Here is an 18407-nt window from a genome sequence, read left to right on the forward strand (position 1 = left end):
CACTCACTCACTCTTACACACTCTCTCTCTCACAACCACACACGACCTGTTAACCACCTACACTCACTCACTCTTACACACACTCTCTCACAACCACACACGACCTGTTAACCACCTACACTCACTCACTCTTACACACTCTCTCTCTCACAACCACACACGACCTGTTAACCACCTACACTCACTCACTCTTACACACACTCTCTCTCTCAACCACACACGACCTGTTAACCACCTACACTCACTCACTCTTACACACACTCTCTCTCACAAATTCTGCTGCCACTACATAGCACCTGCTGAAAATATGCCAAACAGAGACATCATGAAAACCTACATCTAACCTCCCACAAAGACCCTCCTAACCCCTACAGCCACACATTCACCACACCTCCACCTCCACCTCTCTCTCTTTCTCACACACACACACACACACACACACACACACACACACACACACACACACACACACACACACACACACACACAAACACACACACACTCCATGCCCTCACACTGCGTCCTAAAACAATCATGCAAAAGAAACATTTTGTAACTTAGAGGGCAGTGGGGTGGAGTTCTTATGTACAAAACAGTAGTCAGTCAGTCTTGAAAACATTGTAGTTTCTACAGTTTCTGTGCCCCTGGTTTCTGCTCACTTGTGATTGGTGGACATGGACATACATGTACTGGTCCCAGTGTGAAGCTGTGGTCACACACACACGAAGGTGAAAAACTGTTGGTGCTACAGATATTAAAATATGACTTCTACATTTTATGTTGCTGGTTTTACTGCATTGCTTGTTGGATGTTCATAAAGCCCATTAAAGTGATACTCACACTGAAACTGCCAGTACTTCCTATTTTACAATCCTTTAATATTTAACGATTAGCTGACTGAGTCAACCTTAAGTATTTGAATAAAGGCCCACTCTATTAGATCAATTGATGTGTTTATCACTTCTCATGAGGGATAAATCTATGCAGAGGAACACAGATGCATCTCCCTGTCCCCTTTACCCAACGCTTACCATGTGGCCTACTGCCTGCTGCTTAACGCTGCAGTGGGCAGGGCTGAGAAGGGCAGTGTAGATTTGAACAAGCACAACCTCCAAGCCCCTCCCCCATGGAACACCAGCTCCGCCTCCAAAGCCCCTCCCCCAACAGAGAAGGCTGCCACTCATGTTTTGAAATGTCAACACTGCTGGTCAAAAAACATACTAAAAGAAGTAGCACACACTTATTTCAGGGCTTAGATGTTTGATAACGGACACTGTTGTGAATAACTTGTAACGTGTGTATTTCTTGTCTGTTTGCATCATTGTCTACTATGGTTTCATGTTGGATGTACCACTGTGCACAGAAGAACATTTGGTAAGAGTAGGAATGGCTGACTTGAATGTCTAAATTTTGCTGAAGACCACTGTGGATGTCCGTCTCAGTGTGGCTCATGGGCTCTCCTCACTGCCTCCGACACGAGGGGTCGAGGGTCACGCCAGCATCTCTGCTCAACTCACCATCTTACTGGCTTCTCTCTGTTTACTGAAAGCACTCTCAAAAGCATCTGATAAGCTCTGAGCTCGACCAAATACAACACTGAGAAATGATGCAGAGGGTGAGACAGAGTGATTTGTCTGGAAACTCCGGTTCACCTACACACAATGCCGTCAGCAATATTTCATTCGTCTCTCCGCTGTGCGACACGTCTGTCTGCATGGGACTAGAGTGATCAAAAGCATTCTCGATTAATTGTGATATCAACGTCCGTCCCGTGCATTGGCTTTAGTCAGGAAACATTAACATCCAATTTGTCGGGGTTTTCCTTAGGGACAGACAAGCAAGCAAACTCATCATAGCGGTGTTCACTGAGACAGGGCCTAAAAGAACAGCATCTGTTAGTGGTGCGAGACAGTGGTGAGAGACAGCGAGACAGATGTCAAAAGGCAGAAGTGTTCAGTGAGACAGGGTCCAGAGAGACAGGGAGCGAAGGTTTGGTTCTCTGACCTGGTTCTAGGGGCACTAATGAATTGGGGCAGAAAGACAGGTGTAAGGAGGCGATCAAACTGGGTCGTTATGCTCTTGCACAAAAGGCCAGTGGCTCTGAGACCACTGCTAAAGAACAGCAGACACAATACCTACTGCAGCTTGGTTAAACTGGCACAGGGAGCTCTGTAGCTGTTCTATAGTTTACTACACACTTATGCCTTATGTTCACTATGCCAATTCACTGATTCAGTGATTTATTCATACCATTTGGTGTCTGTAACATTTGAACAACAGCGACTCGCACCTCTAAATTGATCTTCTTCACCCATCCTGGATGGTGTGTGCGTGAAGCTCTTCATGGAACCTCAGCTCCCAGAATTCCACATTCATCAGACTTTCAGTTTTACTGCGGGATGTCCTGCCAGAGGCACCTGTCAGACCCGCATGTCAGAGGCAGGAAGATTTGGAGAAGTATCCTGGCAACGTGGTCTGGTCTGGAAGAGCAGGACGCTGCATTTGTGCGATGGTGATATGGGAATATGGGAATTCCTGCCGGAAATGGTCAAAGAAGGAGAATATGGGGAGAAAAAATGACATTCTATAGGGGGGTGGGGGTTAGTCAACCTGCTACAGCAAACACATCAAAGACTTAGCCCATGGAGCAATGCTTACTGGGGGCTATATCAGCATGTGTGTGTCCACTACTCGGGAGGGAATGTACATTTAGGGAAACGATGATTCTCTCCAGATTTAGAGCTATAAACAATATTGTGTTGCAAATGAAGTTGAGTCCCATGCCATGCGAGGGCCGTTTCAGTGCCAGGGCCTGTGTGGTGTAGCACTACACCAGTGAACCGCTACATCTCAGTTTGAGGCAGACAGACAAGGAAAAGAAGGAAAATGCTGGAGCAGGGAGCGTACTAACATAACGTTGATTCATGTGAAGTTACCCAGCATTCTTTGCCAGACTTATCTTGTTGCATTTGGAAACACATATTGGTAGTTAATTAGTTGGTCATGTTGCATTTGTGGGGCCAATAACTAAATGTAGTCCCTTCAAATGTATCACTTTAAACTAATTAGGTTGTGCAAAAGTAATGGTTGAATAAAGGTGAAGCTATTAACAAGTGTGACATGGTATGTAACAAAAAGCAACACAAAGATTTGATTAATATCACTCATCACAATATCACAATATTCCATTGGTCAGCCCAAGGTTTGTGTCTCTGGTCAGGTCTATACTTAAACCTGACTTCAGCATTGGGTGAAGGTCTGGGACAGGAGATGCCCATCACATGGCAAACACCTGAGGCTAAACCCTGTCACAACATGACAGCAGGTGTCCTGAGTATCTGTCTTTCTTTGACCAGCATGCCAATGTTTTCTCACATGACAATGTGAGTGCATGTGTGCTGCTATGTGTGTGTGGTGGGGGGGGATTCAATCTGACTGCTCTGTCTATTATTACCCATCTTCTCACAGCAGTGTGAGGACTGTAAGGTACAACGGACAGAGTACTTGTCACTTCAGAAGCAGAACCTACCACAGCTAGCTTTAGCCGTGTGGTGTGAGGGTTCCTAGAATGTCCTCTTACGGATGAAGCCCCACAACCTTTTTATCCCATACAGGTGGCCACACAGAAAACAAAGACCCGGCTGAGAAAGACATATGATTTACACACTGAGGGCAAACAAAGAAACGGCCGAGACATGACTGAGACACTGAGGACAAACGAGACACCTGAGAAAGTTTCTCTCCCTGTCTCTGTAAACCACAAGAGGTAGCTGCCCTGACCTACACACACACACACACACACACACACACACACACACACACACACACACACACACACACACACACACACACACAGTTATGTACACCTTGAATTTGCCCTGAAACGGTGGAAAGCTAAGCTGCAGCTGTCAAGAGCTGAAAGAAGACACCCAAAGTCCCTGAAAAAATGTAGAGCCTAGGGACAGAGAACAGGCCAGTGGCACATTCAGTTCAACATCTCACCTGGTCTGTAGAACCAATCTGCCAAAGTCTCAGGCAACAGTAAGAATACTTTGTGCATATTTATAACTTTTTCTGCACATTCCCATCCACTCTAGCAAAATCACTTTCTCCTGAATCTTAAGATGGATCAGAAATCTTTTTAAAGCATGATGGAGAAAATACGATCCACCTCATATTGGTCCACTATAGGCTACATCTATGCTACTGTTTTTCCTCAGTTAAAGAAAATCACAGAGTAGCAGTTTAAATTACAAACCACTCCATATTTTCTAACAGGAGATCACTTACAGAACACAAACACAAATCCAAGCACTGAAAAATTACTTTACTATTATTTTAAGATTACAATTTAGCTCTGCACAAGAGTGATGTCACTCACAACTTTCTGTTGAGAACGAGACCGAGACGTAAAGAGTTAGAGGAAAGTCTTTGCAAGGCAACAGGAACCCTTAGTTCAAATTACATTAATAAAAAGTAAACGTCTCTCGTCTGAGTGCACTAGGACCTTCGGAATGTGCTTGGCTCTTTTTAAAGAAGATGAATTGGCATGGACGCAAAACTTCCAAATCAAGAAAAGCCTGCGGCCTTCACAGCGTCAGCGGCAAGAAGCTGAAAGGGAAGGCCAGGATCTGCGGAGGGGAGCGCTGAAAATATTCAGCAGCGTGCTGAGTTCAGGCTACTGAACAAGTCCAGAATCAAGAACGAGCAGCCCCCACTTTTAGCTCACTTCAGGCAAAACGGACTGACTAAACTGTGGTGGCATTTGCATAAAAATTCCTTTGGCAGGGGGTCGGTTGTTTGGCATGCGTCAGGCAGGGCTCCCAGTGCCCAGTCAGGCAGTAAAACAGAGAACGGGTCTGACTTCAGCAGCTACTGCTGCTCGTCTGACCGCTCTCACCACAGGGTTCGAGACACCAGCAGAGTCTTCGCAGTTGACCTGAACATTTGGGGTGGTCTAAACTCTAGAATATCAAGGAAAAATGAACACCTTAGTCTCATAATCCCCCCGTGTGAGTTTGTACGAATAGCTCTTTAGTTCTGTTGTGTTTATAAAAATCAATGAACCACCGCAGTCTTGGCTGTCCTAATGGACAACGGTTTACATAAATGTACACCGTCCCACATGCAGCAACAGCAATGGGCCATTGGGCATCTTAAAACGGTCACATGCACACACCCACAGAGTGTTTACATGCTAATGCACTCATGGTTAATGGTCCAAGCAGTGCGAGGCAAAACATGGTTACATTTATTAGAAACCTTTTGACAGTTCATTAAAAATGTAACACATAAAAAGCATTAAAAAGTCTAAGTCTGACTTCTGCTCATCCTACTTGCTGACCAGGACAGGAAACACAGACCCTCCAAGAAAAAAGTAGAAATGTTTTTTTCATGTGTGTGTGTGTGTGTGTGTGTGTGTGTGTGTGTGTGTGTGTGTGTAAGAGGCCATGTTCACTGGTTTGCATGCTCTTTCACCCTCTCCCATGCTCACACAGTTCTCTCCCCCAGGCCTCTGGGTCACACCTGTTCTGTGGCTTTGAGAGGGGGCAGAGGGACCAGGAAGGGCAAGGAAAGTTCAAAAGGCCTGGTGTCACATAACAGCCCCCTTACACACTCAGAACCAGGCAGCATGCCGTACCACACAACCGTGTGTGTGGGTGTTCGTACCATCTCTGTGTGCATCAACGCACATCTACCTCAGTAATTACACCAGCGATTACAGTACTAAAACAACTTCAACCTTTAAGACACGAGGAGAGAGACGTGGAGAGAAGACAGAAAGCAGAGAGAGGAAGAGGCAAGATGGAGAATACGGAGGATGAGGATGGAGCCCCTCCTACTAAACTCCAGCCTACACATCCGTCTTCTCACGACACGCCTGCATAACCTGAACATTAAGGACGCGTGAGCAGGAGGAGATCAAAGAAGATGGGGCATGCCTTCTTGCTTTCTAGGTAGAACAGGTAGTTTCTTCTATATAACATGGCAATGATATAAACACTTAAACCTTAATCAAACCTGCTATAACACCTTCACTTAGCCTACATAATGACTCAGCAGGTTAGTAGATTATAGTAATGGTTTTCACATTGCCACATCCAGTTTTCCAGGGGAGGGGGTGTTGGGGGGGGGGGGGGGTTGAAGGAACTTTCAGGGGTGAAATGAAAACTGACATATTTATAGTGCAGTAACTTCAGGATGTGAGTTTAAATGCCACCAAAAACGTCTCTCATAAGATGGTGAACAGCTACTGGCTGCAGTCGAAACAATCATCAACAATAACATTACAATCAGAAAACTGTTGACAAAACACATGTAGCCTTTTCCTGCAGCAAATACCAAAGCAATTTTATAACTAGAGGGAGAAGCCAGAATAAAGTGATCCCAGTTTCTGTTCTGATTATACAGAACAGATACAGAACAGCGTCTCCCTGTAACTCGTGTCCATTGGACAAATGATGAATGGAGGACGTTTATTGATGGGTTGGAGACTGAATGATCAGTTCAGTTTGGGCTCATCAGGACGGGTTGAAGAACCTCTCCATGAGTGACACACAGAACTTCACAGAGGAACGCAAACCCAGCCTTCTCGAGAAGGCACGTTTGTTTTGCAACAACGACGACAAAGAATCGCCACATCTAACAACTTATTTGAAAACAGCAAACAAAGCCTGGGCACCGCCAGTCTGAAGTGTCCTCATCATTGGGTCGAGGAGGCTGCGTCTGGGTCCCGAACCGCACAACTCCGCACGAGCCCGCAGCGCGCGCCCAACTACCTCCAACAGCGCGGCGTCCCAACTTTGAGAAGGCGAACTTTCTGCTCCTTACCGTTAGGTTTGGCGTCTCCTTTCACGAGCCCTCGGTCTCCGTACCGATCATTATCCTCATACCGCCAAGTTATGGTGGACGTGAACGCAGATTCCGACGTGTATTTTCGATGGTAGCTGCCTAAGCGGCCGCGATCACGCGTTTCTCTCGCACACACTCCGTGCTGTAAAATCTCCAGCGCTGTGAACTCTGCGCGGGGGCGCGCGCATACGTAGCTGGGCGGTCTCGCGGCGCAATTCACGTTGGAATGTCGGGGACGCGCATTATTCGGATCAAGTTTATACATAATATATTATATATATATATAGTTTATATTATATGTTCATTAAATGAAATTAAAAATACCCCAAAATGCACACTTTACTATGGAATATTCACCATGATTCATGTTGCATAAATTGCTGAAGTTAGTACATGTCCATTACTGACACAGAGGTCTAAATAGTATGCGTATTTTGAAAATAAAAACAAAGGCTTTTGACCTGTAATGGAGCAAAATTGCGTTTGGACAAATGAGCTGAACAGCAATGTGAGAGAGGGTCTTCACATTCTTCACGTTGTTACACTCCCTCTCTCCCATCCATACATTGTGCGTACATTGTGTTTTGAAAAGTTAGAGGGGATATTCTGAATGAAAGGTAATATATAAAAATAAAAGATTATATCAGAACTATAAACTAGATTGAATCGAATGAATTATTCGACCGGCTGCCCAAACCAATAACATCGAATGCTGTGCAGCGTGATTTATATTTCTCACCACAAGAGGTCGTAGTTCTGCTTTACATGTGGAATTTGCGACTACGCAGCTGTTTCCCATTGAATATTTTTATTGCGTATTTGTAGTGAAGGTCCATAACTTAAGTCTGACTACGTTTAAATAGCAGATTGTTACAGACGACTCAATATATGTATATATATTATGGCTGTATTTTCTATGTGATGAATGAGTAGAAGTTGTTCTCTTGAAAACTTGCTTATTCGCCTCAGAGAGCGCACAGAACGCCACTGCTGCCCCGCGCATTATGCTAATCATCTCTCAGCTGTTGTACAATTTCTGACTGTAATTCACGATGATGAAAGGGAAATGTTTATTATACGGGCTAAAAGGCACAGATAGCAGCCAGAATGTGTCTAGAGGACTTGGAGAAAACATGAATAATTTATGAAAAATAAGCATTGATTCTAATCACGTAGAGCACATTGGTAGGAATGAGAATAACATGGTTCTGATTGCATTGGTGCGTGCTTCTATGACTCTATTAAACCTAATTTGATTTGGGTAATCTTGCTGGATCCAATCTGTGAGAGTGAGTAATGCCTGGTGTTGCGTCTGTGTGCAGGTCCAGGGTCCAGGTGCAAGCCTCATGGTGAGAGCCAGGATGAGTGGTCAGTGGTGCACATGAACCCTGACTCACACATCCTCACTACCCACCATGCCTCTCTTCCTCCTGAACCCTCTTCCCAATGCCCCCTCTCCTCCTACACCCATTCCCATGTCCACCCTGTCTTGCCATGTCTGCGATTTCTCCTCGTTCCATACCTCGCCTGTCCCCTTGTACGATCAACCTGCTTCTCGCTAACTCCACAAGAAGCCAGTGAATAGAGGCACAAGGGGCATGATGAGGTCAAGTGGCCATGAGCTTGTAGTCCCTCTCTGGTCCTCCCTCTTGACCCGCCTCTGTCTTCTCTCTCGGTTTATTATGGCAGCAGGTCCACACAAAGCTGGGCTACCTGGTGGCTTGGTCTTACACTTAGTGCAGCAGTCTATGATTCCCACAGTCTCTGTAACTAAACAGTGTAAGATAAGGAGAGGTGTGATGTTCAACACAGCTGGAGTTCTCCACAAAGTCGTCTGGCTAAAGGGAGCCAGCATGCTGGATGGAGGCTCCATGTGAACCCCCCCCCCCCCCCTTCTGAACATCAGCTGGCTTACCAGAGCTGGTGTATGGGTGGAGGAACCAGGGCCACCTGGAGGAGGATATGAGGTCACGGCCAAGCTGTGAATGGGATTACAACTCCACCACATAGCAGCAATTACTAATAGGAAGCCCTGCTGCTGGATAGGAAATGGGCCTCATAATGGAGAGGTCATTCTGTACTGTATCCACTCACTTCACCAGACCTATGTAAACATTTTTTTTCCATCTGGAGTATTTTTAGATTTTTAAAGAGTCACATAGGAAAACAACCGCAGGCTGAGTGAGAATTCACCCCTCCAAGCGCAGCGTCAGCTATGTGTGGACAGAGAGGCTCCTTGCTGATCCAGCTCTCCCGGGCCGGCAGCTAAAGGAACCGGTTCCCCTCCTCACCATCTGCATGACCCGGCCCTGCTGCTGGGGGCACAGCCTCCGCGCTTGTGCCACGTCACGCGGCCCACCAAACGCTCCCCTGGCCACAGTACAGGTCAGGAAACGTCACCCTTTCCCACACTGGCACGTGTGACTAATAGTGGAGGAATGCCTGCCGACATCTTTCAGCTTTACTGCAGGAATCAACCGAAGGCTCTCCAGCTCGAGAGTGAGTCTACAAAACTGAAGACGGTTGAATCGGTGTCTCGAGAACGGGCTTTACATTTTACCAGCTTTCGCAAATTGGACTTAATTCACAACTTGAACCATAGAGGTGGTCTACAAGGATGGTGAACCGAGCAACCCAAAGTCATCTTACCTTGTTAAAGCTTGTATACCCGTCCAACACTGTTTACATTCAAAGCCCCATTAGAAATCCCAAACCAATCTTGTCTAAGAGTCTCAAATCACTATAATTATAGTCCTGTCCAAACCCTTTACACTTTGGCAAAAGGTTTTTAGGTGATCGTTTTATTAAAATTGGCAATCAAAAGGGTCTGCAAAGACCATTAACAGAAGAATGTTTGGATTGTTCAAACATCACATCTTGAAAGGAATGGACATTTATATAACAAAATGCATCATTTGAACAATCAGCTGGTTGAAATGTTATACAAATGTGCACACAGAAGTTTGAATGAAAATATTCCAAATTCAGCTGAGATCAAATGCCATAGTAATGTGTCTGGAATAACACAAACGGATAAAGCAGATCTTTTTTTATGGCAGCCAAAACTCGGAACATTCTTGCAAATGAAAAAGATTCAAATGACTCTGTAAGGTGTATTTTCAAAGACCAGAGTGTGCTACACTTTGGGCAATCTGGGTAGACCAGCACTGCTGCTCGGCCGTCCTGGCGAGCTGAACAGAGAAGGATGGACCTCTGGTTCAGTCCCGCACCATGCTGGGTGAGGAGCCCGGGGTTCACACGTCACAACACTCACCAACACATTTCCATATAAGGGCACAGCTCGTTCATCTGGAATAACAAGGACTCATCCCATTTGCAAATGTAATTTATTGGTTACTGCAGTGTTCTGCACTTTTGAGTACTTTAACGCTGGCACAGAAGAAGGCAAAGCACAAATACACTACCTACAGCTTAACCCAGCTTCCTTTAACACATACAAAATGACAATTTCGTACAAAGGAAATAATAAGATCTAAAACCATCCATAAAACAAACAAAAAACATGTAATGGGTGAGAAATTTTTAAAGCACATTTTTCAACACTTATAGAAAATAAATGAAAGTCAGGCATGGTAAACATTTTAGTAAAAAAATTATGAATTGCTGAACTCACAAAGTAAACAAAAACAGATAAAATAGCACTGTAGAAAAAAATAAATAATCAACATTTGAAAAATTGTGTGTAGTAAAAGAAGTCTTAAAAAGGGGCTTGATGGGATGTGTGCCACGAATAAAATGGAGGTCACACCATCTTGGACTCCACAGGCCTACAGTCAGAACTCCTCAATTACCTGTGGACAGATTGGGCACAGCCGTGATTAGGCACAGCCCCGCCCTCTCACCTCACGTCTGCTCTACAGGGCATACCGTCCATCACAAAGAAGAAACTAAATAGCTTTTTTTTTACACATAAATTCAATAGAATTCATAAATTGAAAGCTGTTCCTGGTTAAAAGTAGATTCTCAGTTTACACTGTACACCACAGCTGCTGTTATAAGATACCAGTCCCTATTCCATGAGAGGAGACGTTTATGAACTGTTAATAACTCGTCTTGTTCTCTGCATAACTGTGCCATGCGTTCATGGTCCTTTCATAAATGCGGCATTTAAAAAAAACAAAGCAGTGATATGTGGATATATAATGTGCGTATATTAGAACATATACATCACATGTTCATGCTCTTTGTCCTAAATAAGTCCAGGTGAGGTTGACAGCACACACACTGTGTCAGGGCCATGCAACACTGGAAGATCACACACTACAGTTGGTTGTATTGTAGACTATTAGGCATGAATTTAGAGTAGGTGTGCCTAAAAGTGTTTATCCAGTGTATATAATCATATCAGTTTAGTTTTTAAATAAACTGTATGGCTGGTGTTAGCAGGTTCATGGTTGTGTAATGGTGTATGAGAATAGCCATCACCTGTCGAGATGGTTGACCACCTCCCTCACCAAACTGATGAGCTGCTCATGCTCCTGAGGGTTGGACACCACTACATTATGGAGTTTCTTCATATAGGAATCGATGGAGTCCAAACTGGCAGTCTCCCCACTCCCTGTAAGAACAGTGCACATTAACATATGATGCGTTAACAGAGCACAAACTCCATAAAGGGGCTGGTCAATAACACTGGTCCTCAGGGCAAAGAAAGATGATGCACCATATGTTTGATACATACCACAGTATTAGGTTTTCTCAGGACTGCTAATGAGCTTGAACAGTCAGAAAAAAACTAGTACCACATGAAAATATGTCGTTTTTCTTATGAAAAGAAACAACTGAACAGGAGGAAATGCTGATGTAAGGTGTTAATTAGCAGAGCCTAACCCAGTATGATATGGTGTCCTACATAGCTGATTTAACTTCTACAACACAGTCAGGTAAAAAGGAACACTGTGACCACAAACATATTTGTTCTATATTCTGCTAAAACAAATATTCATGTTCTAAATCTGCTCAAACTAAAGTTACCAATTTTATAACAGACCTTGATGTTTTAATAGGTTCAACTAACTAGGAGTTAGGGTTCAAGTAAGAGTCATATTACAGAAAAAGTTACAGTAAAAGTTGTAGTAAGAGTTATATTACAGAAAAAAGTTACAGTAAAATCTACAGTTAAGGACCTTTGTGTATATGTAATGATGCAGATTTTTCATGTCTATATATTGGTACCATCTCAAAAAAATGCATTGTGTCATTTAACATACTCAAAATAAGACATATTCCAACCCTAAACAGCATTTAAGAGCTGCTACATGCCTTCACTCAGTCACCTGTGTCTCTAGCAGAAAACACACATTACCTGCACTTATTCCACTGCCTTCATATCAGGTTCAGCAGGCACTACAAAACCTCTTATCATTTTAAAAGCCATTAATGGTCATTACCACTTTGCACATGAGAGCCAAGCATACTTTTATTTCCACAGTTGGTGGAGAATCTTTAACTTATATGAGACTATCATTACTAAAACCAAGCACTTTTAAATTAATCAGTGAAGAACTGAAGGTAGTGTTCGATAAACACACAACTATGTGCTTATTATCCGCTGCTTGTTGTTTACAGGCCGCAGGCTCTTAAAATGGGTCAAATTCTCTTATAGATGCATGTGATTAAATAGCAAAAAAAGAAACCAGCACTGTCTGTATCTGTATAAAGAGATGGACTGTCTGAGACATGGATCATATGAGTGCACACAAACACAGAGTCTACATGTTGGGCTGTCCCAGGCTGCTGCGAGAGGGTGTGTGTGTGTGGTGTGTGCCAGGCAGGGGCACACTGGAGAAGCTGTGTGTGAGTGCTGAGCGGAGTGTGTGTGTGTGTGTGTGTGTCTCACCAGGCAGGGGCACACTGGAGAAGCTGTGTGTGAGTGCTGAGCGGAGTGTGTGTGTGTGTGTGTATATATATGTCTCACCAGGCAGGGGCACACTGGAGAAGCTGTGTGTGAGTGCTGAGCGGAGTGTGTGTGTGTGTGTATATATATGTCTCACCAGGCAGGGGCACACTGGAGAAGCTGTGTGTGAGTGCTGAGCGGAGTGTGTGTGTGTGTGTGTGTATGTCTCACCAGGCAGGGGCACACTGGAGAAGCTGTGTGTGAATGCTGAGCGGAGTGTGTGTGTGTCTCACCAGGCAGGGGTACACTGGAGAAGCTGTGTGTGAGTGCTGAGCGGAGTGTGTGTGTGTGTGTGTGTCTCATCAGGCAGGGGCACACTGGAGAAGCTGTGTGTGAGTGCTGAGCGGAGTGTGTGTGTGTGCGTCTCACCAGGCAGGGGCACACTGGAGAAGCTGTGTGTGAGTGCTGAGCGGAGTGTGTGTGTGTGTCTCACCAGGTAGGGGTACACTAGAGGAGCTGTGTGTGAGTGCTGAGCGGAGTGTGTGTGTGTGTGTGTGTGTGTGTGTGAGACCAGGTAGGGGTACACTGGAGAAGCTGTGTGTGAGTGCTGAGCGGAGTGTGTGTGTGTCTCACCAGGTAGGGGCACACTGGAAAAGCTGTGTGTGAGTGCTGAGCGGAGTGTGTGTGTGTGTGTTTCACCAGGCAGGGGCACACTGGAGAAGCTGTGTGTGAGTGCTGAGCGGAGTGTGTGTGTGTGTGTGTGTGTGTGTGTGTGTGTGTGTGTGTGTGTCTCACCAGGCAGGGGCACACTGGAGAAGCTGTGTGTGAGTGCTGAGCGGAGTGTGTGTGTGTGTGTGTGTGTGTGTGTCTCACCAGGCAGGGGCACACTGGAGAAGCTGTGTGTGAGTGCTGAGCGGAGTGTGTCCAGGTGCTGCTGCAGTAGACTGCTACGTGTGCGTTCCTGCAGCACGTCTCCCTCCAGACGCTCCACGGCGCTGCGCATGCTCTCCACGTGCTTCTGCAGCGCCGCGTTGCGCTCCTCGTACTCCATGTTGGTCTTACGCAGCTGTCGCAGCTCCGCCTCCCGCGCTGAGGGAGAAACATACGCACCCGTACCACGTACACCGTTTACACCACCTTTGTTTGCAGCCTCCTGTCTACTAAAGGTCTAAAGGTCTAGATTTATACATGTTCAAATTAAGCAGGGAGACCGTGTAATAAGTACAGTGTCATATTATTGGGTAGCGTGTTTGTATTCATTCGTTTTGTATACATTCATTGGAAGGTAATAAATATGAACCATAGATGACGACACATTGTTTACTAAATACCTTTCCAGAAATTGGAAACTTACTGGAAACCAGTCTTCAGAAACAGTTTATGTGGCTTAACCCAATAGATGGGAAAAGGTCACTGCATTCAATTTACAGAGATGAAACTTAAGATTCTGGAATCTATGGTTGTGCAAAACAAAAAATATATATATAACTAAATAACTGATCAGATGAATGCAATAACTCACCTTTGCTATGGTTAAGGAACTCCTCGGTGAAGATGGGAATGTCAAAAACAGATCGATCCTTCAAACCGCCATCATTCTGACAGAGGAGAGAAAGAGGGAGGGAGAGGACTTCACTAGATAAACTATCTCAGTATTTCAGAGGGTTCCTCACAGAAGCTGCAGGAATGCTCCCTCCCCCTCCCCCGTCTATGTCAGTGAGCACACCACATACATCATGCACCAGAGGAGTCTACTTTCACTAAGCCCCATGTCTGCTGGGTCCCATTAAGTCTGAAAATAGCTAGTAACTGGATGCTTGCTAATGACATTATTTCATTTCCTCGAGCTGAACGAGAACGGAAGTTCCGGCACCCAGCGAGACGTTCCGCTCTGAGTGGAGGGACTGATGAGACCTGGGTCTGATGTGAGGAGAGTCGAGCGAGAGGGGGAGAGAGAGAGAGCTCAGAGGGGAGGAGGAGTGGAAGAGAGAGAGGTGGAAAGAGCCAACGTCTCTCCTTTAAGACGAAGTGCTACTACGTGTTCGGCAGGGAAGTAAGGCTGCTCTTACCTCGTGGAGAACTTCTCTGGCAGCCTGCCGGCCTACATCTGTTCCAGAGAGTGAGAGAGAGAGTGAGAGAGTGAGAGAGTGAGAGAGAGAGAGAGAGAGAGAGAGAGAGAGAAAGAGGAGCCAGGAGAAGCTGATTAATGTGCCCGTCTGAAGGCTTTCCCTCCACCAAGCAGTGATAAGACACTAAAGGCAGTCAAGCAGCTTATATGGCCCCTGCACTAAAGGGCATTTCCCCCAGCACTAATGCAACACAGACAGGAGCATAATGGATGGGGGGGTTCAGTTTCAGAAGAATTTACAATATGTCATTCATATTCCTCTCATGGAATCTTCCTTAGATATACAGCATGTACAGTTTACAACAGATGTGAAATATCAGTACAATTAGCATAATTGCTTAAATGTGGAGATATTAAAAACTGCATCACCTCTAAATAGCTAGCTTATTTCTAAGTTTGACGAGTACTTAAATGACCACCAACACTGCAGATAACACTTGTTGCCTTTGTACTTTTCATTATGTTTGTTTGCACTTCTCAGTTTTTAATTCCTGTTATAAGTTTTGAGTCTGTGTGCATTTGCAATTCTATGTATTGGCATGGATTTGTGTAGTTTAGTAGTAGTCTGGTTCAAGAGTTTCTTGAATTCTGACCTATCTATGCTACTATCTAGGATGCATTCTTTGAACAGATGGCAAAGCACTTTGTAAGTCACTCTGGATAAGAGCATCTGCTAAATGCCTTAAATGTAAATGTAAGTTGACAGGTAAGTATTTTCTCTCATGAACAATCATGGCACAGTGGTAATCAGGGCAAAATAAAATGTATGTAACAGTTCAGGCAGTGCTAAGGACAGTCAATAGAAGCAACATCCATGGGTGAAATCAAAGAAGAAAAAAGGCCTTGCTTGCTATTCATTAATCTGCAAGACTGGACTTTGCTAAAGAACCTGAAAAGAAGCTCTATCAATATATGGGAGCAAATTCTTTGATCAGATGAGATCAAGAATTTGCAGATCGGAGTGTGTTGATACAGGCGTGTATGACAAAAAGTGGAAAGAGGACAGTTCTAGATGGCACTATGAACACCTGTGGATATACAAACATACTGGTGGTCGAATCTCGGGAACACTGGCAGAAGATGAATATTCCATCATAATAATCCCACCCACTCTGCCAAAATTACACAAGAGTTTCTAAAGAATAAAAAAGTGACTTGTCCAAGTATGTTGTCTGACTTAAACATAAACATAAACCCTCCTGCAAAGAGGAGCTGAAAACAAGAGAATCCTCTCCAGAAGATGCAACACGGGCATCCTCCATATCGAGGAGAGCCGAGTCTTTCCTCAAAAATAAAAGAAAAGAATAAAAATCTGAATCTCAGTAACAAAAGATGTATTGGCTTTTAATGCATTGAATTTCACTGTGGAACATTGATTTTTAACAGTAAAACAAATTTGGGCAAAATATTCCACTATACTCCACTTAGAATAATCCCACTCTAAACCTAATTCCTAGCCTGTGCTACAGTACTGAGCTCTGCGTGTTCTGGTCGGGCGGGCTGGTGCAGACAGCGGCTTTTACCTCCACGCAGCCTCTTCCCCTTCTGCTTCTCCTGCACCTTCCTGGTGAAATGCTTGTAGGCCTCAGTCTGCTGGTACTTCTCCAGCTCCTTCATGTAGCGCTCCTTGTCCTTCTCGGCTTCATCCAGGTACCTCTGCAGAGAGACAGTCGGGAGTCAGGAACTGATCCAACACGCCACCACCTCATATCTGAGCGTGAGACAGAGCGTGTCAGCACAGGGAGATAACAGGTGGTGTGTGTGTGTGTGTGTGTGTGTGGCCACACTCACCTGCTTCTCGTCAGCGGGCAACTTGCTCCACTCGTTGCCCAGCATCCTGGTGATCTCAGGGAAGGGCACGTCGGGTCTCTCGGCCCGCAGCTGCTCACGCCGGTCATTCATGAAGCGCACGTACCCTGTGAGCGGGGCTTTGGGGGCATTGCTGTCCTTCATCGGCTTCTTCCTCTTCCTCCCTTTGCTCCAGCTCGCTCGGCGTGGCTTCTGCAGGACCAAAAGACACAGTCTTTGAATCAAGTCCCATCTCCTGTCTGCTCAACACCTACACCGTTTAAACAAAGAAAATCAACACCGGCGTTTCCTCCTCCTCTCCTCACCTCCTCTCCATTCCTCTGGCTGCTGTTGTCTGTATTCGCCCCAGGTGAAGCACTCTGCTCTTCCATGACCTCTGACCTCACCTGCACACAGTGGTGATCGACACACCTGACACACACACACACACACACACACACACACACACACAGACCCAACACGTCCCTCATTACAGCTGCTGTTCTGGCCTTTCATAATAAAAAGTTTAATTAACTAATTCATATCACTTGCCGACGAGAACACAATTCCCAGAATACATTAATCACACAGCTAACGTAGCTACAAATGCAAAGAAATGACCAGTCCATGCAGTTTAGAGGTCTCCAAGCCCCATGACGTGGACACATAAGTTAATGGACACATAAGTTAATGGACACATAAATTAATGCCTAAACACCCAGGACTGCGACGGGAACGTGTGTTTCTTAACCACAGCAGATAAAGTTGCTTCTGTCGTTAGATACACACCAGCTATCGTTGCTCTGTAGGATATTCTGGACTTTAAAAAGAAACGAAAGGACCACTGATCGAGCCACACTCGCGTTACACGTGCAAACACTGACCTGTGATCTGAGGGAAAACGTGGATTTCCGAGTAAATGTTTGTGAACGCGGAGCTGCACTAATCAAAACAACACAAATAGCTGCACATTCCGCGTCATCTCACTGCGACGGGGAGGCGAGCCCAGCGGTATTCATTCGTACTGTGAACACGCACGTATATAACCTGCAACATCCATTAAACTAAAGTATTATTATAATAGTACTGTTTAAAACTTGCTTTTTTTGGTTCGCTATTATTGGCATGGAAACTGTTGAAGTATTTTGCTTAATGTAACTATTTTACTTGGCGAAGGGATAGATGGGACGTGATGCGTCCCTTTCTTCTTCTTGGACATTCTGAAAGTAAGAACAGTCGATGGACGGAGTTTATAGCGCCGCCTGTCGACAGCAAACTCATTTCCGCCGTGGTTTGGGCTGCCTTCTGCTGGTTGTGTTTCAAAACGCATAATTGAAATCATTTAGGCGTCTTCCGTGATCTTTACTACATTAAACAGTACTACAGTAACAGACTGATACATAGTCGGTGTAAATATCAACGCCGTTCAAATGATTATTGAAGCCAACTACTTATTTAATAGTACTATATGAATGATAAAATGGCACGTTTAAATAGCACAGAAATCGGCTGTTTTTAGTGCCCTTCACTGTGTGGCATAGCCCATTGCTGTAATCAATTTTAGAAATCTTAGTAGAGTAGCATGTGGTTTATATTAATTATGTATCATCATCATCATCATCATCATCATCATCATCATCAGGTGTCAGACATGAGTCAATGTAATGTAAGAGTCAATGTAAGAGTAGTCTTAGAATTCCTCCTTGACATAAACCCACAGAAGCAAATTTCAGTCAAAGCTCAACAGTATTAATGAAAAACTGCTGCAGCTTTAATAAAATA

General features: G+C 44.7%; 1 protein-coding gene across 6 annotated transcripts; it reads right to left on the reverse strand.

The window, feature by feature from the left end:
• Positions 1-10180: 10180 nt before the first annotated feature.
• On the reverse strand, positions 10181-17725 carry hmg20a (high mobility group 20A). Of its 6 annotated transcripts, none has more exons than XM_077006900.1 (9): positions 17510-17659; positions 16952-17057; positions 16629-16838; positions 16361-16493; positions 14779-14816; positions 14232-14307; positions 13583-13798; positions 11299-11431; positions 10181-10664 (listed from the first exon to the last, which is right to left on the reverse strand). In XM_077006900.1, the coding sequence occupies exons 2-9, from the start codon at positions 17015-17017 to the stop codon at positions 10661-10663; spliced, it is 876 nt and encodes a 291-aa protein (XP_076863015.1). In that variant the 5' UTR covers positions 17018-17057; positions 17510-17659; the 3' UTR covers positions 10181-10660. The 6 variants fall into 6 exon arrangements, with proteins under 6 accessions (XP_076863015.1, XP_076863018.1, XP_076863017.1 ...); XM_077006903.1 differs by having other exon boundaries at positions 16952-17032; positions 17510-17603; XM_077006902.1 differs by having other exon boundaries at positions 17415-17556.
• Positions 17726-18407: the final 682 nt, after the last annotated feature.

Source organism: Brachyhypopomus gauderio, chromosome 5 (genome assembly GCF_052324685.1).
Source record: "Brachyhypopomus gauderio isolate BG-103 chromosome 5, BGAUD_0.2, whole genome shotgun sequence".
NCBI lineage: Eukaryota > Metazoa > Chordata > Actinopteri > Gymnotiformes > Hypopomidae > Brachyhypopomus > Brachyhypopomus gauderio.